General features: G+C 38.9%; 1 protein-coding gene across 1 annotated transcript; it reads left to right on the top strand.

Annotated features, from left to right (window-relative positions):
• The first annotated feature begins 1,843 nt into the window (after positions 1-1,843).
• ptprc (protein tyrosine phosphatase receptor type C) lies at positions 1,844-24,772 on the top strand. The gene is made up of 34 exons (XM_034583701.1): positions 1,844-2,208; positions 8,820-8,941; positions 9,170-9,190; positions 9,712-9,817; positions 10,034-10,054; positions 10,826-10,918; positions 11,136-11,169; positions 11,978-12,246; positions 12,349-12,585; positions 12,677-12,787; positions 13,115-13,303; positions 13,414-13,560; positions 14,836-14,982; positions 15,241-15,449; positions 15,544-15,604; positions 15,732-15,840; positions 16,080-16,117; positions 16,627-16,736; positions 16,815-16,905; positions 17,441-17,517; positions 17,725-17,761; positions 17,885-17,982; positions 18,698-18,823; positions 19,031-19,188; positions 19,535-19,670; positions 20,035-20,184; positions 20,483-20,573; positions 20,658-20,791; positions 21,363-21,488; positions 21,582-21,704; positions 21,791-21,942; positions 22,691-22,826; positions 23,986-24,258; positions 24,301-24,772. The coding sequence occupies exons 1-33, from the start codon at positions 2,145-2,147 to the stop codon at positions 24,250-24,252; spliced, it is 3,990 nt and encodes a 1,329-aa protein (XP_034439592.1). The 5' UTR covers positions 1,844-2,144; the 3' UTR covers positions 24,253-24,258; positions 24,301-24,772.
• Positions 24,773-24,974: the final 202 nt, after the last annotated feature.

Here is a 24,974-nt window from a genome sequence, read left to right on the forward strand (position 1 = left end):
TTAGACCAGAGTCTTTTATTTAACCTGCGTTTGAGACAATAAGCCTTGTTTTGGTTTTTCTTCATATGGCCCTAATTCTCCATCGTAAAAAAATACATAAATAATACTAATGATAGAACTGAGACACTTTAAAAAGGGCCAGTGATCCAGAGAAACACATGATCGTCCCTCCTGCAGTCCACACGTCCAGGATGATAACACATTTCTCTGTTTGCTAGTGACACGTTTCTGTTCACGTCACTTTCCTGCTCAGACTGAACCCAGAACAATCAACATTATTTTTCAGTGGACGCTGGGGAAAAAGAAGTTTACACATACTTTGCTTTTTACCTCCACCGAGGAGGCTATGCCCCTGTCCATTTGTGTGTTGGTTTGTTGGTTTGTTTAAAAGTTTGTTGGTTTGTTTAATCTCCCTCCCTTAAGTTTCCCTTACTAAACTTAAGGGAGGTATGAGTTTAACAATCTGTTAACACTAGATACGTGCAAATTAAACTGATAACAGACCATGATACTAACACTACAGCGACACAGTTTTCACGTTGTGGCAGATGATTATATTTTTGATTTAGTCGACAGATGGAGCTGTGGAAAATAACTGAAATTTGACGTTTTAAATCACATTATAGACGGTTTGGGATGAAACTCTTTGGAAACAGGACACTGGTGAACAAAACCATAAAGTTGTCTGATCTCTAAATACTTTATACTACACCAGTATATACACTTAGGTCAGATTTGGGAGCCTGACAGCTTTAAAAGTCATAACTGTACAGGGTTGTTTGACTTGGACACACACATGGAGGTCAAAGAGTAATAAGAGCCTTGTGTGAATTGCATGAACATGATGCTGCTTGCCTAAGAGCCACTTCCTGATTACAAGAATCTACAGTATACTCTCAGAAGTGGAAATAACCAAATACCATATGTTTCAGTGTCTTAGGAGGAAATCCTTATTTAGATCATCGCCCTAAAAATGTGAGGTCATTGTTGGAAACATTGTCTGTTCCTATAATGGGTTCAAACTTATTTCCACAGAAATATTTGATGTGAGTTGATCTCTGTGTTCTCGTCTTTGTTTCGTAGACTCGACGGTCGACTCTATAACTGCGGTTGAACTTCAGCTCAGCACCAAACTGTCAAACATTATAAAAAAACAAACTCTCCTTAGTTGCATGTATTATTTTCCCATCACTGTGTTAAATAGCTGAGTGTGTTTCATCCAGATTCACATCAGCTCACCACCCAGTGTGTGAGGCTCACTCCCCGGAGAATTTCTCTGCTCCTCTCCTTCCTCTTTTATCCCCCTATTTTCTTGTGTATGTAAACAGGAGTGAAGCAGTTTTGGGCTCCGAGGCAGAGCACAATGATCAAACAACCACGCACACGATCAATGACTTTGAAGAGATCTAACATCCCTTATGAATGTGTTTCACACAGAGTGAACGGCAGAAGTGAAGAAATGGCCACAAGAAAAGGAAAAGGCAGCATCTCTTTTCTTGCACGCTGCAGGGCCGGCTACTCGTGTGCTTTGACTACGTGTTCGGGCGACTGTGGGCTTGAAGAAGTTCCCCCGGTGAACGTGTCGTCTCTCAGATGTCACATTTCTTGTGTTAAGAGCCTCAATTTTTGTGTCTGTGAATTTAAAAAAGTAAAGAAAAAAAGGTTATGCAGGCTATTAAGCATGTTTCCAAAAGTGTAAAACAGCAAAAAATAGCCCTTGAATTAAAGCTAAACTTCACTCTTTTCTTCTTATTATTCTGAAGATTTTCACACTTGAGCAAAAGCAAGTGAAGATCCGACGTGAGACTTCCTGTTCTTGGTGGCGTAGCCTAAAATGAAGCTTCCTGTCACTGAACGTTAAGGTGAAGGCAGCCTCTTTTCGATGTGACATCACTCGCACTCGCTCGACTTGAAACCAGAAGCGAGGTTCAGGGTTTGGGGAACAAGACCAGGAAGCTGCGGCAACTGATAAGACAGAAAACATATGAAGCATAAAATAAGACAACGTTGAGAACTTACTTCTCTCTTAGAGTCGTGTTGAGAATTGGACTTAAGCTTCGATCAGGCGTCTTGAGATCTGCCGGTCGGTCCCCTCTAGGACTGTGCTGTGTGGTCGTGGCAGGAACACGCCCTAACTCCTGGATATGGCAGGTCTCCGTGGTGTCAAGATCCTGCTGCTCTGGGCTGGAATCATTGGTTTGGCCAAATGTAAGTAATCATCTGTAATGTAATAGTAACGTTGAGTCCTTGCACGTGTCATGAAAGTATTAAAATCTAGTGAAAAAAATCTGTAAATGACGTAAAACAAGCTAATCAACTGAACACCATGAGGTCTTGTGTTCTAAACTCCTAAATTGACTGTTTTTGAAGTTCGGTTGTTGAGAGTGTACTCGTCTTCATGAGGAATGTTGAAAAACCCTCCATGCCTGAGATGCAGACGTGAATCTGTCAGTCGAGCAGCTTCTTCTCTCTTTTAAACGTCAGCACTCTAACTGTAAGAACACTGAGACGTACTGTACCTCACATCTTTGAGTTTGTGCAACTTCACGTTTCTTAAACTTTCCAAACCTAAGAACACGAAACAGAACAAGTGCGCGTGTTTGTGATGTGAGGAGCCTGAAAGTGACAGGTTCCTGAGCCCCTCTGGCAAAAGAAGCAGCAGCTGTGCTTCAATCAAAGACTGATGTTAATAAGACAAGTCTCCTTAAAACAACACTTTCATTTGGTTAAGAGCTGTGGGAATTTTTTGCAGTCGTGTTTCTGTTCTGCTTCGACTGTGTGCGCGTGCGTGTGTGTGTGTGTGTGTGTGTGTGTGTGTGTGTGTGTGTGTGTGTGTGTGTGTGTGTGTGTGTGTGTGTGTGTGTGTGTGTGGTGGTTTGTATGTTTGGTTGGGGGGGTTGTGTGACAGATATGACATGAGTTTTTTTTGGGGTGTGTCTCTGCAAGCTCTTCACTTCAACCCCAGTGGCTGTGTGTGTGTGTGTGTGTGTGTGTGTGTGTGTGTGTGTGTGTGTGTGTGTGTGTGTGTGTGTGTGTGTGTGTGTGTGTGTGTGTGTGTCCGTGTGCGTGTGCGTGCGTGTGCGTGTGTGTGTGTGTGTCTGTGTGTGTGACCCAGCTTACAGCCTCCAGCCTCACTCGGAGTTCTGCTGCTGTTGGAGCATGTTCTGCTATTTTCAGCTTGAGATCTGTTCACATGAGCTGAAATAAACTCTTCCCTGTGTTGTTTGTGGCTTTATGACAGATCCTTAAAGAAAAGGGGCACCGGCTCCCGTCGAAGCAAACGTAGACTTTGTAATTAGATTGATCTGTGTTAGGGAGGAAGGCCGTGAATTCCCATTCAATCTCCACTCTCTATTTCAGAATAGCACACAATCAACATCCAGGTAAAGATAAAAGAAACTGTATTAGCTTGTACTCGCAGGGACTAAATGGTGATTCAATAGGAAATGTAGTCATGTGGGTAATAATGTTAGATGATATGATAAGTCAGGGTTGTATGATGATACTACTAATGGATAATAATGTCTATGACTCAAGGATTAGAGCTCTAGTAATGATATTGACCGAGTCATCAAAGCAGGATGAGTATAGCTGGGATGTAGACTTTCTTAGACAGGGACCAGTTGGTGGAAATGTCCAGACGCATCATCGGTTGCAGGCATTTTGGACCGAGATGGGGAGGTGGTCTCGTGGTCCACAGAGAAGAAGGAAGGTTTCATATTTTAGCGTGGAGGAATCCTTAAGTGTTAATGAGTTTAGTTTGAGTTTTGGGGGTCGTTGTCTGTCCAGAGTGTAAAAATGACACAATTCCACATTTACATTTCACTTTACATTTTCCTGACATGTTGTTTGGTCTATTTAATGAAACAATTGCCCTTGAATCTGAATCTGAATCAGGAGCAGAATTACAATCAGCTTCGTTGGCCAAGTGTGATTTAAGCATCTGAGCTTTTCCATTGATGAAACATTATTTTTCATAATTAAAAGCAAATTAAAAGCACGTGGTGGTACATTTACTCCAGTTCTGTACATTCTTACTATTTTGATGTACTTTAGTATTTTAGTTATATGCAACATTATGTTTCTACTCCAACAACATTTCAGAGCAAAATATTTTACATTTCCTTTAGTTAATTTTCAGAGTAATATTTTAAAAATGTACAATCAGCATTTCCAATGTGATGCAGTGTATACACACAATTCTATTTATCTAGATATCGGTTTTGCTAACATTTAATGTACCTGTAAATATTTTACAGTGGTGTAATGTATGAAGGTATAGAAAAACATTTAAAGTTAAATGTTCCTGCTGATACTTTTACCTAAGTACAGTTTTTACATTTTGTGGTTTTCCGGCTGTTTCTGAAATAAAGAAAATATTACAGCATTAATTTATATAGTTATTTTATTAAGAATAGAACAGAAGTCATATAATTATGAACGCAGTTAATATTATTCAAATATTAGGGGTTAAAAAAGCCTTTAAAATGTATATTTTCAATAATTGAATTGTTGTAATCACTTAACCAGATAAAAGTCTAAGATATAAAAGTTGCTTTATCAAGAGAGACATAGGAAAACAAGTATGTATAATAGGATTTTACCATATAATTATACAGCAGACCACAACAAATATAAGTATTAGACCAATAAACGTATTTGTCAGTATCAAATTTGATTCTAAAGTCTTATACTTGTCAGATCAGCGCCAAAAAGCCCCAAAGCGTGCGAGCACCAGTTTCATTTGCCTAAACTCTCCCCAAGTCTATTTTAGATGAAGCAGGACGGAGTTGTGTGATCAAACATTTGACCACTTCCGTGTTCCATTCTGAGTTGCCTTCACTTCCTGGCAGAGCAGAGCAGATCGACACGGGCCAAACAGACTGAGACGAAGTCAATGACTTCGGAATGCTTGGAGAGGAAAAAAAAAATAAAAAGGGGAAGTGCGGCGTTCAAAATGCAGAAGTGAGGTCAGAGATGTTAAACATGCTGCACGATTAAAGCAGATTGTGGGAGGAGGGGGAGCTTATCACAGAGGGGGGGGGGGGGGGGGGGGGGGGGGGGGGGGGGTCTGTGATCTGTGAAGTATGCAAAACACGTAAAATACAGAAAAATCACTGACGGAGAAAACATGAGGGACCTCAGACATGTAGATGGATTCAGGGACAGGGATCATGGGGCGTTTGAGCTCTGATAAAACAGTGTGAATGTCACAACTTTGTTTCACCCTCTGCCCTGAAGACACAGAAAAAGAAAGAACCCAAAAGACAGAGAAGGCTTCACTTTTGGTTAAGACGTTGAAAATGAAACGTAAAAACTTCATAAAGAGGAAGTTACAGTGGCCTTTTTTTTCTATCCATGTCTACGGAAGCCCTGAGAGCTCAACGCACTGCAAATTAAGAAAAACAACTTCATCGATTTGAAGGACACAACACAAGCTAATACAGAAACGCGCTCCAAATAGGGAAAAAGTGACACCGGGAAAAAGTGATGAACCTGTCCATTGTACTTCAATGCTTTGTGACGTTACTGAAGTCTGCTACTCATCAGTGGTGATAGAGCTTCACAAAGCATTGAACTGTTTCCGGTGTCGTTTTTTGCCACCACGAGGCATGAAGAGGCTGCACAGGGCGGTGAGATGTCACTGCACACACAGAGAGAGAGAGAGAGAGAGAGAGAGAGAGAGAGAGAGAGAGAGAGAGAGAGAGCGCGCATCTCTGCAGTAAAACAAGAACGAGCCAAACCACATCCTGAGACTCATTGTTCGACTGTCCCCTGCTCACTCATTGCTCCCCACATAGAGAACCAGAAAACTACACATTGTTGTTTCAGTGGGGTGTGGTAGAAACTGGTCATGGCTTATATGAAAACCGTAATCCAAATAAAACAAAAAAATACATGAAAAAAGCGTATCAATACAGATAATTGGACATATATTAGTTTAACAGAAGAAAAAGGGAAGAATCTTTGCTACGAACACAGCTTGAAAAACAGAAACTAAAAGCTAAGTTTTGTAACAAATCAAATGTTGAAACAGCAGAGCATTTCTTTTTATACCAGGACAATGACACAGAGGAATCCACAGCTTGATCACTTCACCGCATTTAACTTATACGAAGGTAGACGAAGATGCTGAGCCTGTCCAGTTTGATCATTCAGGAATTGTGAATTGTTGCCAAAATCGTCTCTAAAACAACAAGTTAAATCTTGTAGCTCACTTTGAAAAAAAAAAAGTGTACAGATTTGAAATATACTAATGTGAAAAATAGTCAGCTGTAAAGGCTTTTTCATTGCTTTCATTTTACATTCAATCCATAGAGCACAAATATTATTTTAAACAAGACTTTGTGATGCTTGGTTTTTCATTTGTTAAAAACGACGATGTAACAGAAAAGGTCAATTTGTTATTCTATAAAAGCGAGTGATGTGTCCAAACGGTTTAAGTGTGGGGGACTCTAAGTTTTAGTGTCAGGCAGGAAGTGGTGGTTTGTCTTCTGAAATAGCAAGTGAGGCTATTTGCCACATCGTCATGGCAACCAGGTTGCACAGACGACTTAGTAAGAAAATGGTGGCTTTGCTCTTTTGGCCTGATCATTCCCACCAGAGTTTTATTGACCGATGGGAAAAAAATGCTGTAGTAAAAAGTTCAAATGAAGATTTCTTAAAATAACCCACTGATCTGACATATTCTCTACGACATTCAGCTACACTATTATGACAAATAAAAAAACTGCAACGTAACAGTTGACACAATTTTTCTCTTCTGTGATTCCAGGTCAAGAACCCAATGCACCAGGTGAGTGACAAAACACAAGTTAATGTATAAAATGTATTTAGTTGTTGCTGTAATTAGTCGAGAAATCAAGAAATGTTTTATTTATGTATTCTGTGAGCAGAATTTAACTGCAAACACCAAGTAAGCCACAACACAAATGCTGAAGCCACAACATGAATATAGAAGCCACAACACAAATGCTGAAGCCACAACACAAATATAGAAGCCACAACGCAAATATAAAAGCCACAACACGTATGTAGAAGCCACAACATGAATGTAGAAGCCACAACATGAATATAGAAGCCACAACACGAATGTAGAAGCAACAACATGAATATAGAAGCTACAACAATTGTTGACAATGAAATGAGCAGTGACTGAAAGTGGTCAAGTCACTGTTGTATGGGTAAAGCGAGCAGTCGTTCGTAAAAAAAGAAAAATTGGCTGCTAAAAATGAGATGCTTGGCTATTTGAGGTGTTAGACATCAGGTGCTTGGAGCATCCAAACAGGAAGAACACACCTGTACCATCACACCTCAAATAGACAAGACTCTAATATTCAAGCAGCAACACTTTCAGCAGGTTTGTGTTATTCGTTCAAACGCTTGTCTGAGACATCTCAGCCACCGTAGTTAAGCATCATATCAGGTAAGACTGTTGGCAGTCAAGTGAAGGTGACCTCCATCGTGCTCTCTATCTTATCACACTGATCCAAATGATTGTTTTTCTTGTAAGCTTTGTTTTGATTAGTTATTCGATGCTGTACAGACAGGATGAAACGTCATGATTGGCAGCTGGGATTGACTCATGATTGGTTGAGCATGTGTATCGACGGGATCTTGATGCCGTGGCCACACGCTGCAACCATGGCTTGCACAGACTCTCAAATGATGTCCAAATCACAAGATGGCAGCCCCCATGTACAAGATATTTTGGCTTCAGTTTTGCACAACAGGTGGAGGTGGAGTCCTGGCAACCAGGTTGCACAGCGCCGCCTCCCACAGACGACTTAGTAAGAAAATGGTGGCTTTGCTCTTTTGGCCTGATCATTCCCACCAGAGTTTTATTGACCATGGGGAAGAAAATTCTTTAATAAAAAGTTAAAATGAAGATTTCTTTAAAAAAAACCACTGATCTGACATATTCTCTATGACATTCAGCTACACTATTATGACAAATAAAAAAACTGCAACGCAAAAGTTGACACAATTTTTCTCATCTGTGATTCCAGGTCAAACGCCCACTGTACCAGGTGAGTGACAAAACACAAGTTAATGTATAAAATTCATTTAGTTGTTGCTGTAATTAGTCGAGAAATCAAGAAACGTTTTATTTATGTATTCTGTGAACAGAATTTAATTGCAAACACCAAGTAAGCCACAACACAAATGCTGAAGCCACAACATGAATGTAGAAGCCACAACATGAATATAGAAGCCACAACATGAATATAGAAGCCACAACATGAATATAGAAGCCACAACATGAATATAGAAGCCACAACATGAATATAGAAGCCACAACATGAATATAGAAGCCACAACATGAATGTAGAAGCCACAACATGAATATAGAAGCCACAACATGAATATAGAAGCCACAACATGAATGTAGAAGCCACAACATGAATATAGAAGCCACAACACGAATGTAGAAGCAACAACATGAATATAGAAGCTACAACAATTGTTGACAATGAAATGAGCAGTGACTGAAAGTGGTCGTCACTGTTGTATGGGTAAAGCGAGCAGTCGTTCGTAAAAAAAGAAAAAAAAAATTGGCTGCTAAAAATTAGATGCTTGGCTATTTGAGGTGTTAGACATCAGGTGCTTGGAGCATCCAAACAGGAAGAACACACCTGTACCATCACACCTCAAATAGACAAGACTCTAATATTCAAGCAGCAACACTTTCAGCAGGTTTGTGTTATTCGTTCAAACGCTTGTCTGAGACATCTCAGCCACCGTAGTTAAGCATCATATCAGGTAAGACTGTTGGCAGTCAAGTGAAGGTGACCTCCATCGTGCTCTCCATCCTGCAGCCACTGCTCCCAACGCCTCACCCATAAGCAGCAACAGTAACACCACTTCGCCCCTGACCTCACCTGAAGTCCCCCAGCTCCACACCACACGAGGTTGGAATTTTCTCTTTTATCATGTGAGAGTGTGATTAGATTGTGTATTAATGTGAGTACAGACAGTGACAGCAGCACTTGTTACTGTGAGTAGTATTTGTTCCAAGTGACTCAGCGATTGAAGACATTTTGTCATAGTTACAACTGATTATACCACTGATCTGACATATTCTCTACGACATTCAGCTACACTATTATGACAAATAAAAAAACTGCAACGTAAAAGTTGACACAATTTTTCTCTTCTGTGATTCCAGGTCAAGAACCCAATGCACCAGGTGAGTGACAAAATACAAGTTAATGTATAAAATTAATTTAGTTGTTGCTGTAATTAGTCGAGAAATTAAGAAACGTTTTATTTATGTATTCTGTGAACAGAATTTAATTGCAAACACCAAGTAAGCCACAACATGAATGTAGAAGCCACAACACAAATGCTGAAGCCACAACACGAATTTTTAAGCAACAACACTAATACAGAAGCCACAACAAGAAAGTAGAAGCCACAACACAAATGTAGAAGCTACAACAATTGTTGACAATGAAATGAGCAGTGACTGAAAGTGGTCAAGTCACTGTCGTATGGGTAAAGCGAGCAGTCGTTTGTAAAAAAGACACAAAAAAAATTGGCTGCTAAAAATGAGATGCTTGGCTATTTGAGGTGTTAGACATCAGGTGCTTGGAGCATCCAAACAGGAAGAACACACCTGTACCATCACACCTCAAATAGACAAGACTCTAATATTCAAGCAGCAACAATTTCAGCAGGTTATGTCTGAAATTATGTAAAAATCACAAGATGGCAGCCCCCATGTACAAGATATTTTGGCTTCAGTTTTGCACAACAGGTGGAGGTGGAGTCCTGGCAACCAGGTTGCACAGCGCCGCCTCCCACAGACGACTTAGTAAGAAAATGGTGGCTTTGCTCTTTTGGCCTGATCATTCCCACCAGAGTTTTATTGACCAATGGGAAGAAAATGCTGTAATAAAAAGTTCAAATGAAGATTTCTTAAAAAAACACTGATCTGACATATTCTCTACGACATTCAGCTACACTATTATGACAAATAAAAAAACTGCAACGCAACAGTTGACACAATTTTTCTCATCTGTGATTCCAGGTCAAGAACCCACTGTAACAAGTGAGTGAGAAAACACAAGTTAATGTATACAATTCATTTAGTTGTTGCTGTAATTAGTTGAGAAATCAAGAAACGTTTTATTTATGTATTCTGTGAACAGAATTTAATTGCAAACACCAAGTAAGCCACAACATGAATGTAGAAGCCACAACATGAATGTAGAAGCCACAACATGAATATAGAAGCCACAACATGAATATAGAAGCCACAACACGTATGTAGAAGCCACAACACAAATTTGGAAGCCACAACATGAATGTAGAAGCCACAACATGAATGTAGAAGCCACAACATGAATATAGAAGCCACAACAAGTATGTAGAAGCCACATCACAAATGTAGAAGCAACAACATGAATATAGAAGCCATAACATGAATGTTGAAGCAACAACATGAATATAGAAGCTACAACAATTGTTGACAATGAAATGAGCAGTGACTGAAAGTGGTCAAGTCACTGTTGTATGGGTAAAGCGAGCAGTCGTTCGTAAAAAAAGAAAAAAAAAATTGGCTGCTAAAAATGAGATGCTTGGCTATTTGAGGTGTTAGACATCAGGTGCTTGGAGCATCCAAACAGGAAGAACACACCTGTACCATCACACCTCAAATAGACAAGACTCTAATATTCAAGCAGCAACACTTTCAGCAGGTTTGTGTTATTCGTTCAAACGCTTGTCTGAGACATCTCAGCCACCGTAGTTAAGCATCATATCAGGTAAGACTGTTGGCAGTCAAGTGAAGGTGACCTCCATCGTGCTCTCCATCCTGCAGCCACTGCTCCCAACGCCTCACCCATAAGCAGCAACAGTAACACCACTTCGCCCCTGACTTCACCTGAAGTCCCCCAGCTCCACACCACACGAGGTTGGAATTTTCTCTTTTATCATGTGAGAGTGTGATTAGATTGTGTATTAATGTGAGTACAGACAGCGGACAGTGACAGCAGCACTTGTTACTGTGAGTAGTATTTGTTCCAAGTGACTCAGCGATTGAAGACATTTTGTCATAGTTACAACTGATTATTTCACAGATGTTGCTTGATCATGTACTGATGTTTTGTTTTCCTCTTTTCTCCCTGAAGTGCAACGTTCTACAGCTCCCACGCTACAGTGTGAGTATCAGTTCATAAAATCATATATTCTCTAGAACATTTTATATTATAACTAGAACGGCACTGAGCAGAATACATACCTCACCCCGCTTACGGAACCACATTTAAATTCACCAGATTTGGATTTTTATTTGATTCTGAACCAATATGCTCAAAAATATATTTTTTGATTTTTTTCATCGAGAATCTTTTTAAATGTAATGTTGCTGTTTTTCCTTTTCTTTTAAATGTCATTTTAGCATGTTCTTATGTTTCTTAAAATCTGTTCTCTTCTTATTTGACTTACATTAGATTTTGTAATCTATATTGTTTGTAAAGCGCTTTGAGGTGAATTTCTTGAAAGGTGCCATACAAATAAAGTTTTTTATATTTATATTTATATATATTTATTATTATTATTATTATTATTATTATTATTATTATTATTATTATTATTATTATTATTATTATTATCAGTAGTAGTAGTAGTAGTAGTAGTAGTAGTAATAATAATAATAAAAATAAATTAAATAATTATTTCCGGACCAGACCAAACTTCTATCAAGTTTTCCGTCCAGTAATTATAATTTCTTGCATAATCCTGCCAATTTACAAAAAGGCAAACAGATGAAAACACGTCAATGTCATTGTCAATCTCAATTTAATTTATTAAGCACATTTAGAAAACAGTGATTCATAATATATCAAAAATACTAATGATAAAAAATAAAACATAACCTCCTTGGCAGAGGTAATCATATTGTTATTATCTGGTGTCTGTGTTTTTCTATGACTTATTTTATTTTAATTCTCTTGATTTTGTCTGCAGGTACTTACACTGTAAAACCCATCCAGTTTGGCCTCCAGATTAACATCAGAAGCTCGGCAGTTATCCATGTTAATGCCACCATAATGATTAATGAACAAGGGAAACCACAGACTGAAGCAATATCCTCGGCTCCTCATTCCAATCAAAGTTCATCCCATGAAATCAAACAGCTGAAGCCCTGCACTAAATATGAGCTTAATGTGACACTTGCTTCCGATAAACACCAACCAACGCCCTGCATTAATGGAAATTATACCGTGACAGATCCAATAAGTGAGTCAAAAGAATTTATGTTGGTTAAATTCATTTTTCAAATTAAAAGATAGTACTGTGTGTAAAACGAGCAGATATTTGTTAATCCCTTGTGTATTTCAGGTGAAGATGACTTTAAAGATTTCAATTGCAGCTCTACCAGCAGCAAATTTGTGTGTTACCGAACTGGATGGGACATCAGCTCTTTACAAACGACTCCAGATAGGATCCCAGCTCAGCCATGTGGCAACAACACCGTCTGTTTCAAACCTGGTTCTGATGACATTTGCTCTAATATGACTTTGACCTTCTCATCCTGCACCAACACCACCTTTCAGTTCAACAGAAGCATCCCCCTCGGTATGCGTAACAGTGTGTACTGTTATTTTGAAATGCATGTCCTTTTGAACTTATTTCCTCATGTTTTATGTCTGCTCTTCTTTTTCCACAGGTTTTTTAGATGTCAAAAGCATAAACCAAACTGCTCCAACACAATTTCCTGCAGAATTTAAAGCAGAATTACCTCCAAACTGCAAACTCTCCATTGATTACACCTGTCGTGGTAAGTGGAAAGTCTTTGTGTGTCTGCAACATTATACATAGATTTACATTGAAAGAGGTGATGATATGAATTTACTACTGTCCAGTTTCACTTTAAACTGAAGTGACCTACATTTATCTAAGATTCTTAATTACTCACGAAAACATCAATGCTAAAAAATGAGTGTGAAAATAAATATGACGTATTGTCTGAACTCCTTGCTTAATGCAACAGACAGTGGTTTCCTTCTAGTAAATTTTACATTAATGAAAATGAAATTTTTCCCATTATAATTATTATATGATAGTATAATCATAAGATTAATAACATAATCAATGTGTCTTAAAGTGTACTATGATCATGAAGATCACCGCCGATGGTTTGACAAACTCAATGAGGCTAGGAAACCGTCTGAGCTGGAGGCTAAGAAACCGTCTGAGCTGGAGCCTTTCACGAACTACAGCTGTATCGGTCACATCAAGGACAACAATGTCAACGTATACAACACAACTCAAGTTAACGTCACGATCGACTGTGGTATGTAGACGTTCACTGGATGACAGCTTTTGTCCTCAGACACTGGGGAGGGAATGACTGTGATGTCAGTACTCAGGTCTGTGTTCCACATGTCTAACTTGTCCCAGCAGATCTCAAAATAGACTTGACAAAGAACAGCACCACCGACACATCCTCTCAGCTGACTTGGAACACGACCAGTAACAGTTGTAAAAATGTGGATGTTACGAAGCTTTCGTACCACTGCAGCTGTGGAGATCGACACGGATATGTATGGGGTAAGTGAAATAGATTATTTCCCTCATGCTTTTATTCTTCCTTGTTTCTTTTCTTCACTTCTGAAGATGCTGGAGATCGTTTCACTCATTCGTTGGAGTATAGAAATGTAATGTGGACATTTCGATCATTTACATTGCTCCACGCTAACATTTATGCATGCTATAGGCTTACATCATAGACTGAAAGATGAACAACGTAACAGCTCCCTTAAAGTGAATCCAAATCATCTTGATCATCCCCTGGTGGCCGGCTGCAGTATAGGTCATAAACCCGGCCTTCTCCATGATAGCAGATGTGACACGGACATAAACAAAAAAACTCAGAATAGTAAAAAAGTCAAGTAAAATATTCTCAACATTGTTTCTGTCATTATAGATGTTATCTTATCACACTGATCCAAATTATCGTTTTTCTTGTAAGCTTTGTTTTGATTAGTTATTCGATGCTGTACAGACAGGATGAAACGTCATGATTGGCAGCTGGGATTGACTCATGATTGGTCGAGCATGTGTATCGACGGGATCTTGATGCCGTGGCTACACGCTGCAACCATGGCTTGCACAGACTCTCAAATTATGTCAAAAGCAGAAGATGGCAGCCCCCATGTACAAGATATTTTGGCTTCAGTTTTGCACAACAGGTGGAGGTGGAGTCGTGGCGTCCATCTTTATGTACAGTTTCATGTACACAATTAAAAAAACAACATTGTGATCATATTCAGTCATTGGAGAGTATTTTAAAAGTTTACATAAATGTTCCTAGTCTGTTTTCCTACCAGTCACATAATATATATAATAAGTCGACTTGACCCGCGCCACTCTAATCATGTGATTAGTCTCATTCTCCACAACCCTCTATAATACACACCCTGTGTATCACTCCCTTTTCTTGCCCCCCTGCTGCTGGGTCAGTATTGCTGGCGGCTGATTCAGCCCCTCCCCCTCCCCAGCATCCACCTCCAGGCTCCAACAGAAGGTTACAAATATTTGCTCATATGTATGTAATCATATCTGGGGGAGTGATGAAGTCGGATCCTAAACACAAACTATGTTCTGCCAATGTCAAAAACATTTCAAACGTGAGTTGTCTGACTGAAATAGTTTAAGCTTGCAGGGCTGCATAGATGATATGAACTGATTAGTAAAAAATGTTCTTACTTAATGGGAAACTTGACCCCCCCAAAGAAGCAGAAAACAAAGTGCTGTTTTATGTTGCTATAATTTTGCATCTGTTATCTAGAACATAAATTAACAGCTTGTGAAACTGTGTCACAGGTTCCAAACGGCCTTCAGGAGGAACCTGCAACATTCCTGATCTGCAGGCAGACACGGACTACACCTGCAAGGTCCAAGCCTACTACAACAACTACAACTACAACCATGATAGGCCCACTACAGTTCAACAGAAAACTGAGATTGGAGGTCAGTGACAAACAGAATGAAACCAGTTGTACTTTTTGTAGAACAACTAGAACGGCACTCAGTGGAGTTAATACCTGACCAACAGACTTCTTAGGAAACCACATTTAAATTCACTTGATCTGGATTCTTATTTGGATCTGTACCAAAATAAATATAAGTCCCCTATTTCACTTCATTATTCTGTTAATAAGTGTTGAAATATCACTTTTTTGGAGGACGCATACAGTGTTGTAACCGTTTTTCTTGACTTTCTTACAGTACCAGAGGATATATATCGACTGAACCTGAAGGTTAAAGACCATAATACGATCATTGTGACCTGCCAACATTCGAAACGCTTCAATGGACCTGATGGAAAATTCAAAGCACAACTTGTTTATGGCAGTAACGTTGTGTCAGAAAAACATAATAAAAAATGTGAATTCGAATTCGACAACCTGAAGTACTCTGCGACCTACAAACTGAAGGTTTGAGTCATCCTTCTTTTTACCGTCACTGTTTCATTCCTGATGTTTCTTCTAATGCTTTAATAAGTGACAGAAGGATTCTCCATCTTTCCAGGTGACTGCTGCCAACAGTCGGTTTGACAGCAAGATAGAGAAAGACAGTATTTCTACTGAATGTATGTGCCATTTTGATCAATGTCTCCATTTATCTCACGTGGCTTAGTTAAAGCAGATTTCTTTTTTTTTACACATCTAATTCTATACATTATGTTAATGTTGTTCTTCGTCAACCTCATTTTATAGATAATGACAAAGCTGTCATTGGTTTTCTCGTCTTCCTCATCATCCTCACGTCTGTGGCTCTGCTGCTGGTCGTCTACAAGATCTTGGACTTGAGGCGCAGGAAGTCCCAGTGAGAATGATTCTGCATAAATCTTACATCGGTGTTTCTGTCAGATTGCCTCAGGGTTTTGTTTTTATTTATTTATTTAAGATGAATAAACCTGCAGATTTGTTCCCCTTATTTACGTTACAGGAATAGTTTAATCACTGCATTTGAATTGATGGCACTTCACACAGGAACATCATCACTGTTACTCTGCTCTGTATTTCATCATCTAATCTTTACAACCTTCACTATTTTCATTGCAGTGACCTGAGTGAGAACATGATACTCATTTCAACAGCAAGTGAGTAGATTTAAATCAACTCTCATTCCACTTTCCTGATTTTTGTTTAGTGTGATTTTAGCAGTTTACTGTTGTTTTCACTTCATGATTTGTATTACAATCAGAACACAAATCCTTGTTAGGTAAGTTATTAATATGAATATATTATTATTATTATTATTTCAAAACTTAATCAATTTACTTTATTTATATACTTTTCATCACATAACATGCAGCTCAATGTGTTTTACATAAAACAAAACAACAGAAGCTTATTAAACAGAGCATATTAAGATGATGTATGTTAAAATAATACAATATTTAAAAACGGTAACACAATGTTACGATTACAATAAAAGCAAGATCATAAAAATAAGTGTTGAGCAGTTTTTAAAAACATGTCAACATGATAGTCGCTATTTTGCATGTTGCATTCTTTAATGTTGCCTTCATAAAATTATTTCCAAATATTTAAAGTAACAGCAGTTTTTCCTGAGTGTGTTTAACGTGCTTAATATTTGCTGCTGCAGATGATGAGGAGAACCTGCTGCCCGTCGAGCCCATTGCAGCAGAGTTGCTGCTGGAAGCCTACAAGAGGAAACTGGCTGATGAAGCGAGACTCTTCCTGGCTGAGTTTCAGGTACTTTTACTGGTTTGTGGGTTTTGGCGTTTTGGTTTTTTTCCTTCACTGTTAGATGACATTTGTTTGTGCTTACAGAGCATCCCCAGAATTTTCTCCAGGCACTCGGTGAAAGACGCCAAAAAGTCCACCAATGTCCCCAAGAACCGCTACGTCGACATCTTACCCTGTGAGTGGGAGCGTGTCCAACCACACGTGAAGCCTTTTTAAATAAAAGCGATCAAAACACTGAGCAGATGAGTGAGATTTTATCCACTCGTTTTTACCATAAAGATTAATAACACTTGCTTGACGATACACTGTGAATTTGCTGTCATGGATTAATCTTACTATAGTTTCCATTGTGGTATATATGTACTTTTTAATATCTCTGGATATGTTGAACCAACGTGGTCAAATCCTGCTTAATGGCAACATTGGATTTACAGGATCAATCAGTGCAGAGCTATATCCTGAAATTTAGGTATTAATTATAATCATAGCCATAAAAATCATCTTAAATAATTATATTTAATAATAATAATTTATCCTATCATATAACAATATAATGATGCAATAAAATGCTTTTTTTAAATCCAGATCACCCACATGTGTTGGGTCATCTCCATATGTCTCCTACACACAAACACACACATTGTGTATTTTAATATAATAGAAGTTTCCCCTGTGATGTGAATTGTTTTTATTTTTCTCCCTTGAACCAGATGATTATAACCGTGTCCAGCTGACCACAGGAAATGGCGAGGCAGGATGTGACTACATCAACGCCAGCTTCATTGATGTACGGAGGCGGATCGTAATACAACTGCTTTTCCTGTTAATGCCACTGTTGCTGTGACTAAGAATGAGGAGAAGATTGAGCTGCAGACTATGATAGAAATATGAGATATCACATTAATAGCTAAAACTTTGATTTTGAGGGTTTAATGGACACAAAGTTTGTGTTCTCTTTCCGTCAATGAACATTTTACTTATTTTCTGACTGCAGGGGTACAAGGAAGCCAAAAAGTACATTGCAGCTCAAGGTAAAACCATGTTCTCATGTTCTTTCATTCACTCAGTCAATACACTTGTGATGCTGTATGTTTCTGGTTGATACAAAGTGCATGGCTCCCTGTGTGCATTTACATTCCGTGTGTGTGTTGTAGGGCCCAAGGATGAGACTTTGGGTGACTTCTGGAGGATGGTCTGGGAGCAGCAGTCATCTATTATCGTCATGGTAACCCGCTGTGAAGAGGGAAACCGGGTAAGAACGGCAGCTTTAACATTTAGTTGGCATTGGGTGTGAGGGAAACTTTGCAGGGTGAGGGAGTGAAGTTTTTGCTTAAGCAAGATTAACAAGTTAACAGCTGTATTGCTTCCACCAAATCTGAGCGGTGGTCACAAAAAAGCAGTTTTAATCTTGTGGAGTGACTCTATCGGACAAATATGTTCAAAACTCTGAGTTTCCTCTCACAGAGATATTCAGAACCTTCATCCAGTTGTTATCCGGCTTCTTAACTCAACCTCAGGCTCTACGAAGCCTTTTATTCAAACTCAGAATATAGCATGATATTCATCTGTTAGTATTATAACACAAATATGTGCCGGATTTTTAGAATTCAGCATTTACCCTATGTTCTGTCATCCTGGGTTAGATAAGGACCAAATTAAGACAATGCATCCTCACTGAAAAATAATAAAAGTAAATTGACAAACTAGACCTAAACTCTAAAAGACTGATGTCACATTGATACAGTGGATTTCTTTACATAACTAGTTGAAAATGATTCACTGTGGGAAAACATAAAGAGCGTATATTCCCATAACTGTCTGGTTTGAGTCTGTCTACCACTCACATATCAGATTTAGACATGACAACAATTCACACACACGTTTTCACTGACTGCATATTTGAATTTTGGGTTAAAATACTCAACCAGCAAGGTTTAATGTGCTCTCTCTCCTGTCACGTGTCACAGGTCAAGTGTTCGCAGTACTGGCCGTCTCCAGATCGGGAGGCCGAGATCTTTGAGGAGTTTATAGTGAAGCTGAACTCAGAGGAGACCTGTCCGGATTACACCATCCGTCACCTCAGCCTGACTAACGTGAGTCTCCATTAAAATAATTGAATATTTAAAATTGTGTGTTGTTTTGTTTGTGTCTGGATATGTGTGATCTTTACTGCAACAAATATAATTGTGTGCATGCTTTGGTGCATGTGTGTGTGTGTGTGTGTGTGTGTGTGTGTGTGTGTGTGTGTGTGTGTGTGTGTGTGTGTGTGTGTGTGTGTGTGTGTGTGTGTGTGTCAACAGAAGAGAGAGAAGAACTCAGAAAGGGAGGTGACTCACATCCAGTTCATGAGCTGGCCTGACCACGGCGTCCCAACGGAGCCACACCTCCTCCTGAAACTGAGGCGGCGCGTCAACGCTTTCAAGAATTTCTTCAGCGGCCCCATCATCGTCCACTGCAGGTACATGCAGGGTCCCATTCTGTGGCCAGCTGCTGCTCTACCGGTCTTTTTAGAATTACAATTATCATCATGAACGACATTCAGTGGTAGAAAGTCATTAAAGTAATTTCTACTTCACTCTCTTTTTTTTTACTATATTACATTTACCCAGTTAATAGTTAAATTTCATATCAACATTGTGAGATTTTTTTTAATTTAATTTATTGTTTGCCTCTCTGAACTTGCTCCTTGTGACTTCCAGAATTATACTGAAAAGGATTCATCAGACCATTTCATCTCTATTTCTCTATTAGAACTAATGTAATTAATGAAATCAATTAACACAGTGTTGTTCTCTCATGCCCAGTGCTGGAGTGGGTAGAACAGGGACTTATATCGGCATTGATGCCATGATGGAGGCTCTGGAGGCGGAGGGCAGAGTGGACATCTACGGTTACATGGTCAGACTCCGCAGACAGAGATGCCTCATGGTTCAAGTGGAGGTGAAATAACAGTTTAAATCCTATTTTGTACCGTGTGTGTACGTCTGTGTGAACGTATGTGTGTCTGATTAGAGCTAAATTTATGATGATACATTAAAACTGCAGAGAGCTGTCAGAAAGTCCAGTAAACTAATAAATATACAGAGATTATATATGAAAATGTATATATGGACAGGCAGGAATTAATCACGTATCATAGGCAGATACACAAGTAAGTCTGAGTTTACAGAAGCATTGAGTAAATGTAATGAATGAATATATATAGAACTTTTTTAATTGATCAAGTTTTTGATTGACTATGATTGATTGAATTGTTCATCCTTTGTGTATCATGTGTATATAAAGTACATTTGTCCTCACGTAGGCCCAGTACATCCTGATTCATCAGGCTCTGGTGGAGCACAACCAGTATGGAGAGACTGAGATCCCTCTGTCCGAGGTCCACAGCACACTGAGCACACTCACAGAGAAAACCTCTGAAAGTGAAGCCACCCTGATGGAGGAGGAGTTTGACGTATGGCACTTTATATATTTATTTATTTATCTACATATTATTTTATTATTTGTAGGGACATTTATAATAATAATAATAATAATAAACTTTGTATAAAACAGTTATAAACCAGAGAACGACAAAGAGATCATAATAGCAGATAATACGTTTGATGTAAACAATTGAATCACTGGTTTTTATAGTAACTGAACTGAGATTTGCACCTACAACCACATATTAACTTGTATTAACACAAAACTTAAATGTTTTTAATCCTTAATATCTTGATGATAATTTTAAAAATTCTCTTGCAATTCAGAGAGTCCCCCTATTTCATAAATGGAGGACGTTCAATGCAGGGGTCACTGAGGAGAACAGGGAGAAGAACCGCCCTTTGTCTGTCATCCCATGTGAGTATCAGCTCACCACGGAGATTAGTTATTTTTAAATTTTACACAACAGAATAACAACTAAGGTAACATATCAACCCTCAGATGACTACAACCGAGTGCTGCTGAAGATCGACGAAGGACGCAGTCATGATAGTGACCCTGAAGATGAAGAGGAGGAGTCATCAGATGAAGAGGATGAGGAATCCTGTAGATACATCAATGCCACCCACATTAATGTATGATTATTTTAATGACACTTTCCATTTGTTTGTCTCATAACCTGTTTCTGTGTAAAACTGAGCAGGACACCAGGACAAAAATAAGATGCTTTGTTTCGTTAGAGCCCTTTGGACCTGTCACCGTCTTTCCAGGTGTCGTCTCTGTAGCTCTAAGTAGATTCCATTCCTTGATACAGTCTGTTTAGTTATAAAACAGGTGTAACTAGAATGGCACTCACCACCTGCATGGCCCAGCAGTCCCTTTTAATTCAAGCTGCACCGAATTTATAGATATCAGTCCTCTAAATGTGGCAAATTTTTCTCATCAAGATCCACGAATCATTTTCGGGGGGGAAATTGGTGAAAATGACGTCCTCACATCTCCAAACGTTAAAGAAATTGAATGAGTTCTTCCCTGATCCTTCCCGTAGTTTTTAGCATAATCCTTCTGACAAACCAAGAAAAGAACCAACAAAAGATGGACAGGGGGGGAGTTTCAAAGTCTTTGGTGGTGGTGATGGTGTTCATCTTATTTGTGGGGCTGATGCACGACAATAGATAACAGTAGGTGTTTGTCTCGCTCTCACAGGGATACTGGGGCCCACGTGCCCTCATCGCAGCTCAGACTCCACTGCCGGACACCATGGCTGACTTCTGGTTGATGGTTTACCAGAAGAGAGTGTCCACTCTTGTCATGCTCTCAGAGGAGAATAAGGTGCCTAAAGTACCATGCACACATGTAATTACATAAACCTTACATGTACGTAAAAAACTACATCACACATTTCCTTTACATATATGTTCACAGGAGTCGGACACTGTGTACTGGGATAAGGACAAGAGGACATTTGGGGACTTGGAGGTGGAGGTGGTGAGCACAGACACCACCCCGAATTTCATCAGACGCAATCTGATGATCCGCCAGGACAAGGTAACACAAGAGTTCCTCTGCAGCTGTAACTGAGTCGGCTCTGTCTCCATAGCTGTCAGTTTATTGGTCATTGCTTCTGTCAACAGAGGACAGAGAGTCGCTCGGTGAAACAGTTCCAGTTCCTGAAGTGGGCGAACAGGGAGCTGCCGGAGACGCCTCAGTGCCTCGCAGACATGATGAAGGAGATCAAGAGTGGCGGTGGAGGCAGCAAATCACAGACGGCCGTGGTCCACTGCAAGTAAGACAACAGACACAGGAGATGTCCTCTGGAAATAAGACGTCTGGAAAGAAGGACTCTCAAAGCTCCATTTTGCCTCTATGATCTCTTTTGGAAGAAAGATAGTCAAATTAGTTTAGGGGTAGATTGTAGTGTCAGCTCATTAAAAGGAAGATATGTATTTGATTCCGGTCTGGAAGGAGTTAGCGTGGTCTCTAGAAAAAAAGACAATCTGAATCAGAATAAGAAGAAATGTATGGATGCCAAGGAAAAATTGTGTTTTGTTATTTTTTCTCCGATCAAGAATATAAATATATACAGATCTAAAATATATTACATTGAAATAAAGTATATAAATAACAAGTATATACAAATATATACATTTTAATTGTATATTACTTGGTTACATATTCTCAAAGCTTCACTAATAATACTTGAAAATCCTCTAAAAAAGTCTTATGGATAAAAAGAAAATGTATTTGCTGAGTGTGACCAATAAGCAACAAGTATATTTATCGTTCTACTGTTCTTACTTACGATTTACACCAAAGTATAACAGCAGGAACAATCAATGACATGGGTTTATCCCATTGTTTAAATAGTTTAGAAAATCCTAATGTTTCACTTTTTCCGAATAGTGATGATAATGATATAAAAAGAAAAGAAAACCAAATGAGAACAGTAAATAAATGTCCATGCTGACCTGTATGTGGTGCAGTTGGAGGAACTGAGGGGGAAATGAACGTGTCTGTGTGCTCCCTCTCTTCAGTGACGGCTCGTCCCGCAGCGGGATCTTCTGCGCCCTGTGGAATCTGCTGGACTGCGCTCAGACCGAGAAAGTGTTGGATGTTTTCCAGGTGGTCAAAACTTTACGGAAGGAGAGACAGAACATGATCTCCAGTCTGGTAAGAAAAAGGAAACTCAGGATCTGTCAGGACTTGTGGTTGTTACACCATTCAGAGTGTTATAGCACTTGTAATAATAATAATAATAACCCTGTTACAAATAGGACAATCCTGGTTGTAGCGAGAGATAAATTTAGTTGAAGGTCTGAATACATATTGTTTTCTCCACTTCATTACTGTTTATTTGCCTTAAATACAACTTTGAAAGAATCATAGGAAAGGGGTGATAATCCCATTAAAGAACCAAATCCCAGCACTCTTACCTCACTTCCCAGTCTTTGGCTTTAAGACCCAAGCCCATCATTTACTATGGAAGATCTAAACCTTCAAAAACAAGTCATTTAAAAAAACTATTTTCATTTTAAAAGCAGCTTAACATGTTTTAAATCATCTGGGCACCGTTCTGTTTAACAATTGCATCTCTTTGCATTACTCAAAATAAACTATGTCTGTCTTCTTCATTTTCACCTTAATGGGCAACAACTTGTGTTTAGAGCATTTGACTATACATATTTCCATAGACCACATAAGACCAAAGTGGTGTGGCATGCATACAAATCATTTTAAACGTTTGCGAGTTAATCTTAAAAACATCTGCATTGGTTAAAAAGTCTGGTTTGGGCAGTTGTTTGGTGCACAACTGAAGTTATGTCCCTAACATCCGCTGGTGGCCACTAACACCTGCTAACATCCACTGGTAGTTGGTAACTTAAACTGTGCAGAAGACCTTCAGACGTACAAGAGATATTCACCATCTTGTCCTGTAGTCTAAAAAAATGTAACGCAACTGACAAAAACATTTGACAAGTTCACATTAAAAGCTCATATTTGGAGCTGGTTGTAAAACTACGTCAATTGGTTGCCAAGCGATGACGTCAGAAACTCACACCAAAACGTTCTGCAGCTTTGCGTGTTGTTGTTTGACTTGAGGTGACGTTATCTCGGATTTTCTCTGTCAGGAAGTTATTTTTCCGATGTTACGACACCATGTGAAGGTATTATGTCACAGAGGAATCAGCACAGATATAAGTGTGTTTGTCTTGATACATCACTCGTCATTTCAATCGGCTTTAGTTCTGATAATTTGGGGAAAAATCTGCACAGAAGTCTTTACACAACGACGTGGGTTAATGTTTCCACCTGTGTGTCTCTCTCTCAGGAGCAGTACCAGTTCCTGTATGACACAATGCAGATGGTCTTCCCTGTCCAGAATGGGGAAGTGAAAGCGGTGCAGGCCTCAGCAGCTGACTCCATCCAGATTATCAGTGAAACCGCAGCAGCCAAGCAGCCAGACAGCGCTGCCAGCAGCCAGCAGCAGGAGGCGGCAGAGAGCACTCACCTGGTGGCTGAGGAAGACAACGAAGAGGAGCCTGGTAAAGAGTCCTCGCTGATGGAGGACACCAGCACTGTCCCTCTGGAGGTCTGAGGAGCGGTGGCACACGTGGCTGAGCCTTTTCCTGAGGAGATCTGTGCTGCAGCGCAATGCTTTCTTTTCAGTTTCTTCATGAATGTATAGAAACTGTTAAACTCAATGTGGTTCAGGTTCTGACGTGTTAAAGAATTTGATCAAATGTTTTACTTTTGATTTCCAAAGAGAGGAAAATATAATGTTAGAGTAAGTTATAAATATTTTAGTAGCTAATGTGTAAGGGTGCAAATGTGTGCAAAGGTTATGAATAGTGCTGTCGTCAAACTCAAACAGACTTTGGATTTACTGTATATTGATACAAGAATTCAAATTTTAAATATGCAATACATTGTTTTATATCCCTCTATAACATGCATTTTCAGTTGAGAGGGTTAGTTTATGTTTTGGTTTTCTTGCTAAATAAACAGATGCTATGTTTTCTTCATTTATGCAGATATATATTTGATATATCTAAATAATTAAGTTTAAAATTTGTAATGTAACACAGTGATATTTGATTAAAAGATACTTACAATAACGAATTGTTTTTTTTTCAACTTTATTCAAATGATTTGACTTTATTTTAACCCGCTATTGTATAAATGCTCCAAAAATAGTTTTTTCCTTGTTTCAAAGAATAACACCCGAAATTTTTTTTTTATTAACTTTAACTTTATTTGCCTTTTAATTATTAATAAACAAATAAATATTAATCATAAGCCAAATCTGGGTGAAGAAAG

Source organism: Hippoglossus hippoglossus, chromosome 4 (genome assembly GCF_009819705.1).
Source record: "Hippoglossus hippoglossus isolate fHipHip1 chromosome 4, fHipHip1.pri, whole genome shotgun sequence".
Lineage (NCBI taxonomy): Eukaryota > Metazoa > Chordata > Actinopteri > Pleuronectiformes > Pleuronectidae > Hippoglossus > Hippoglossus hippoglossus.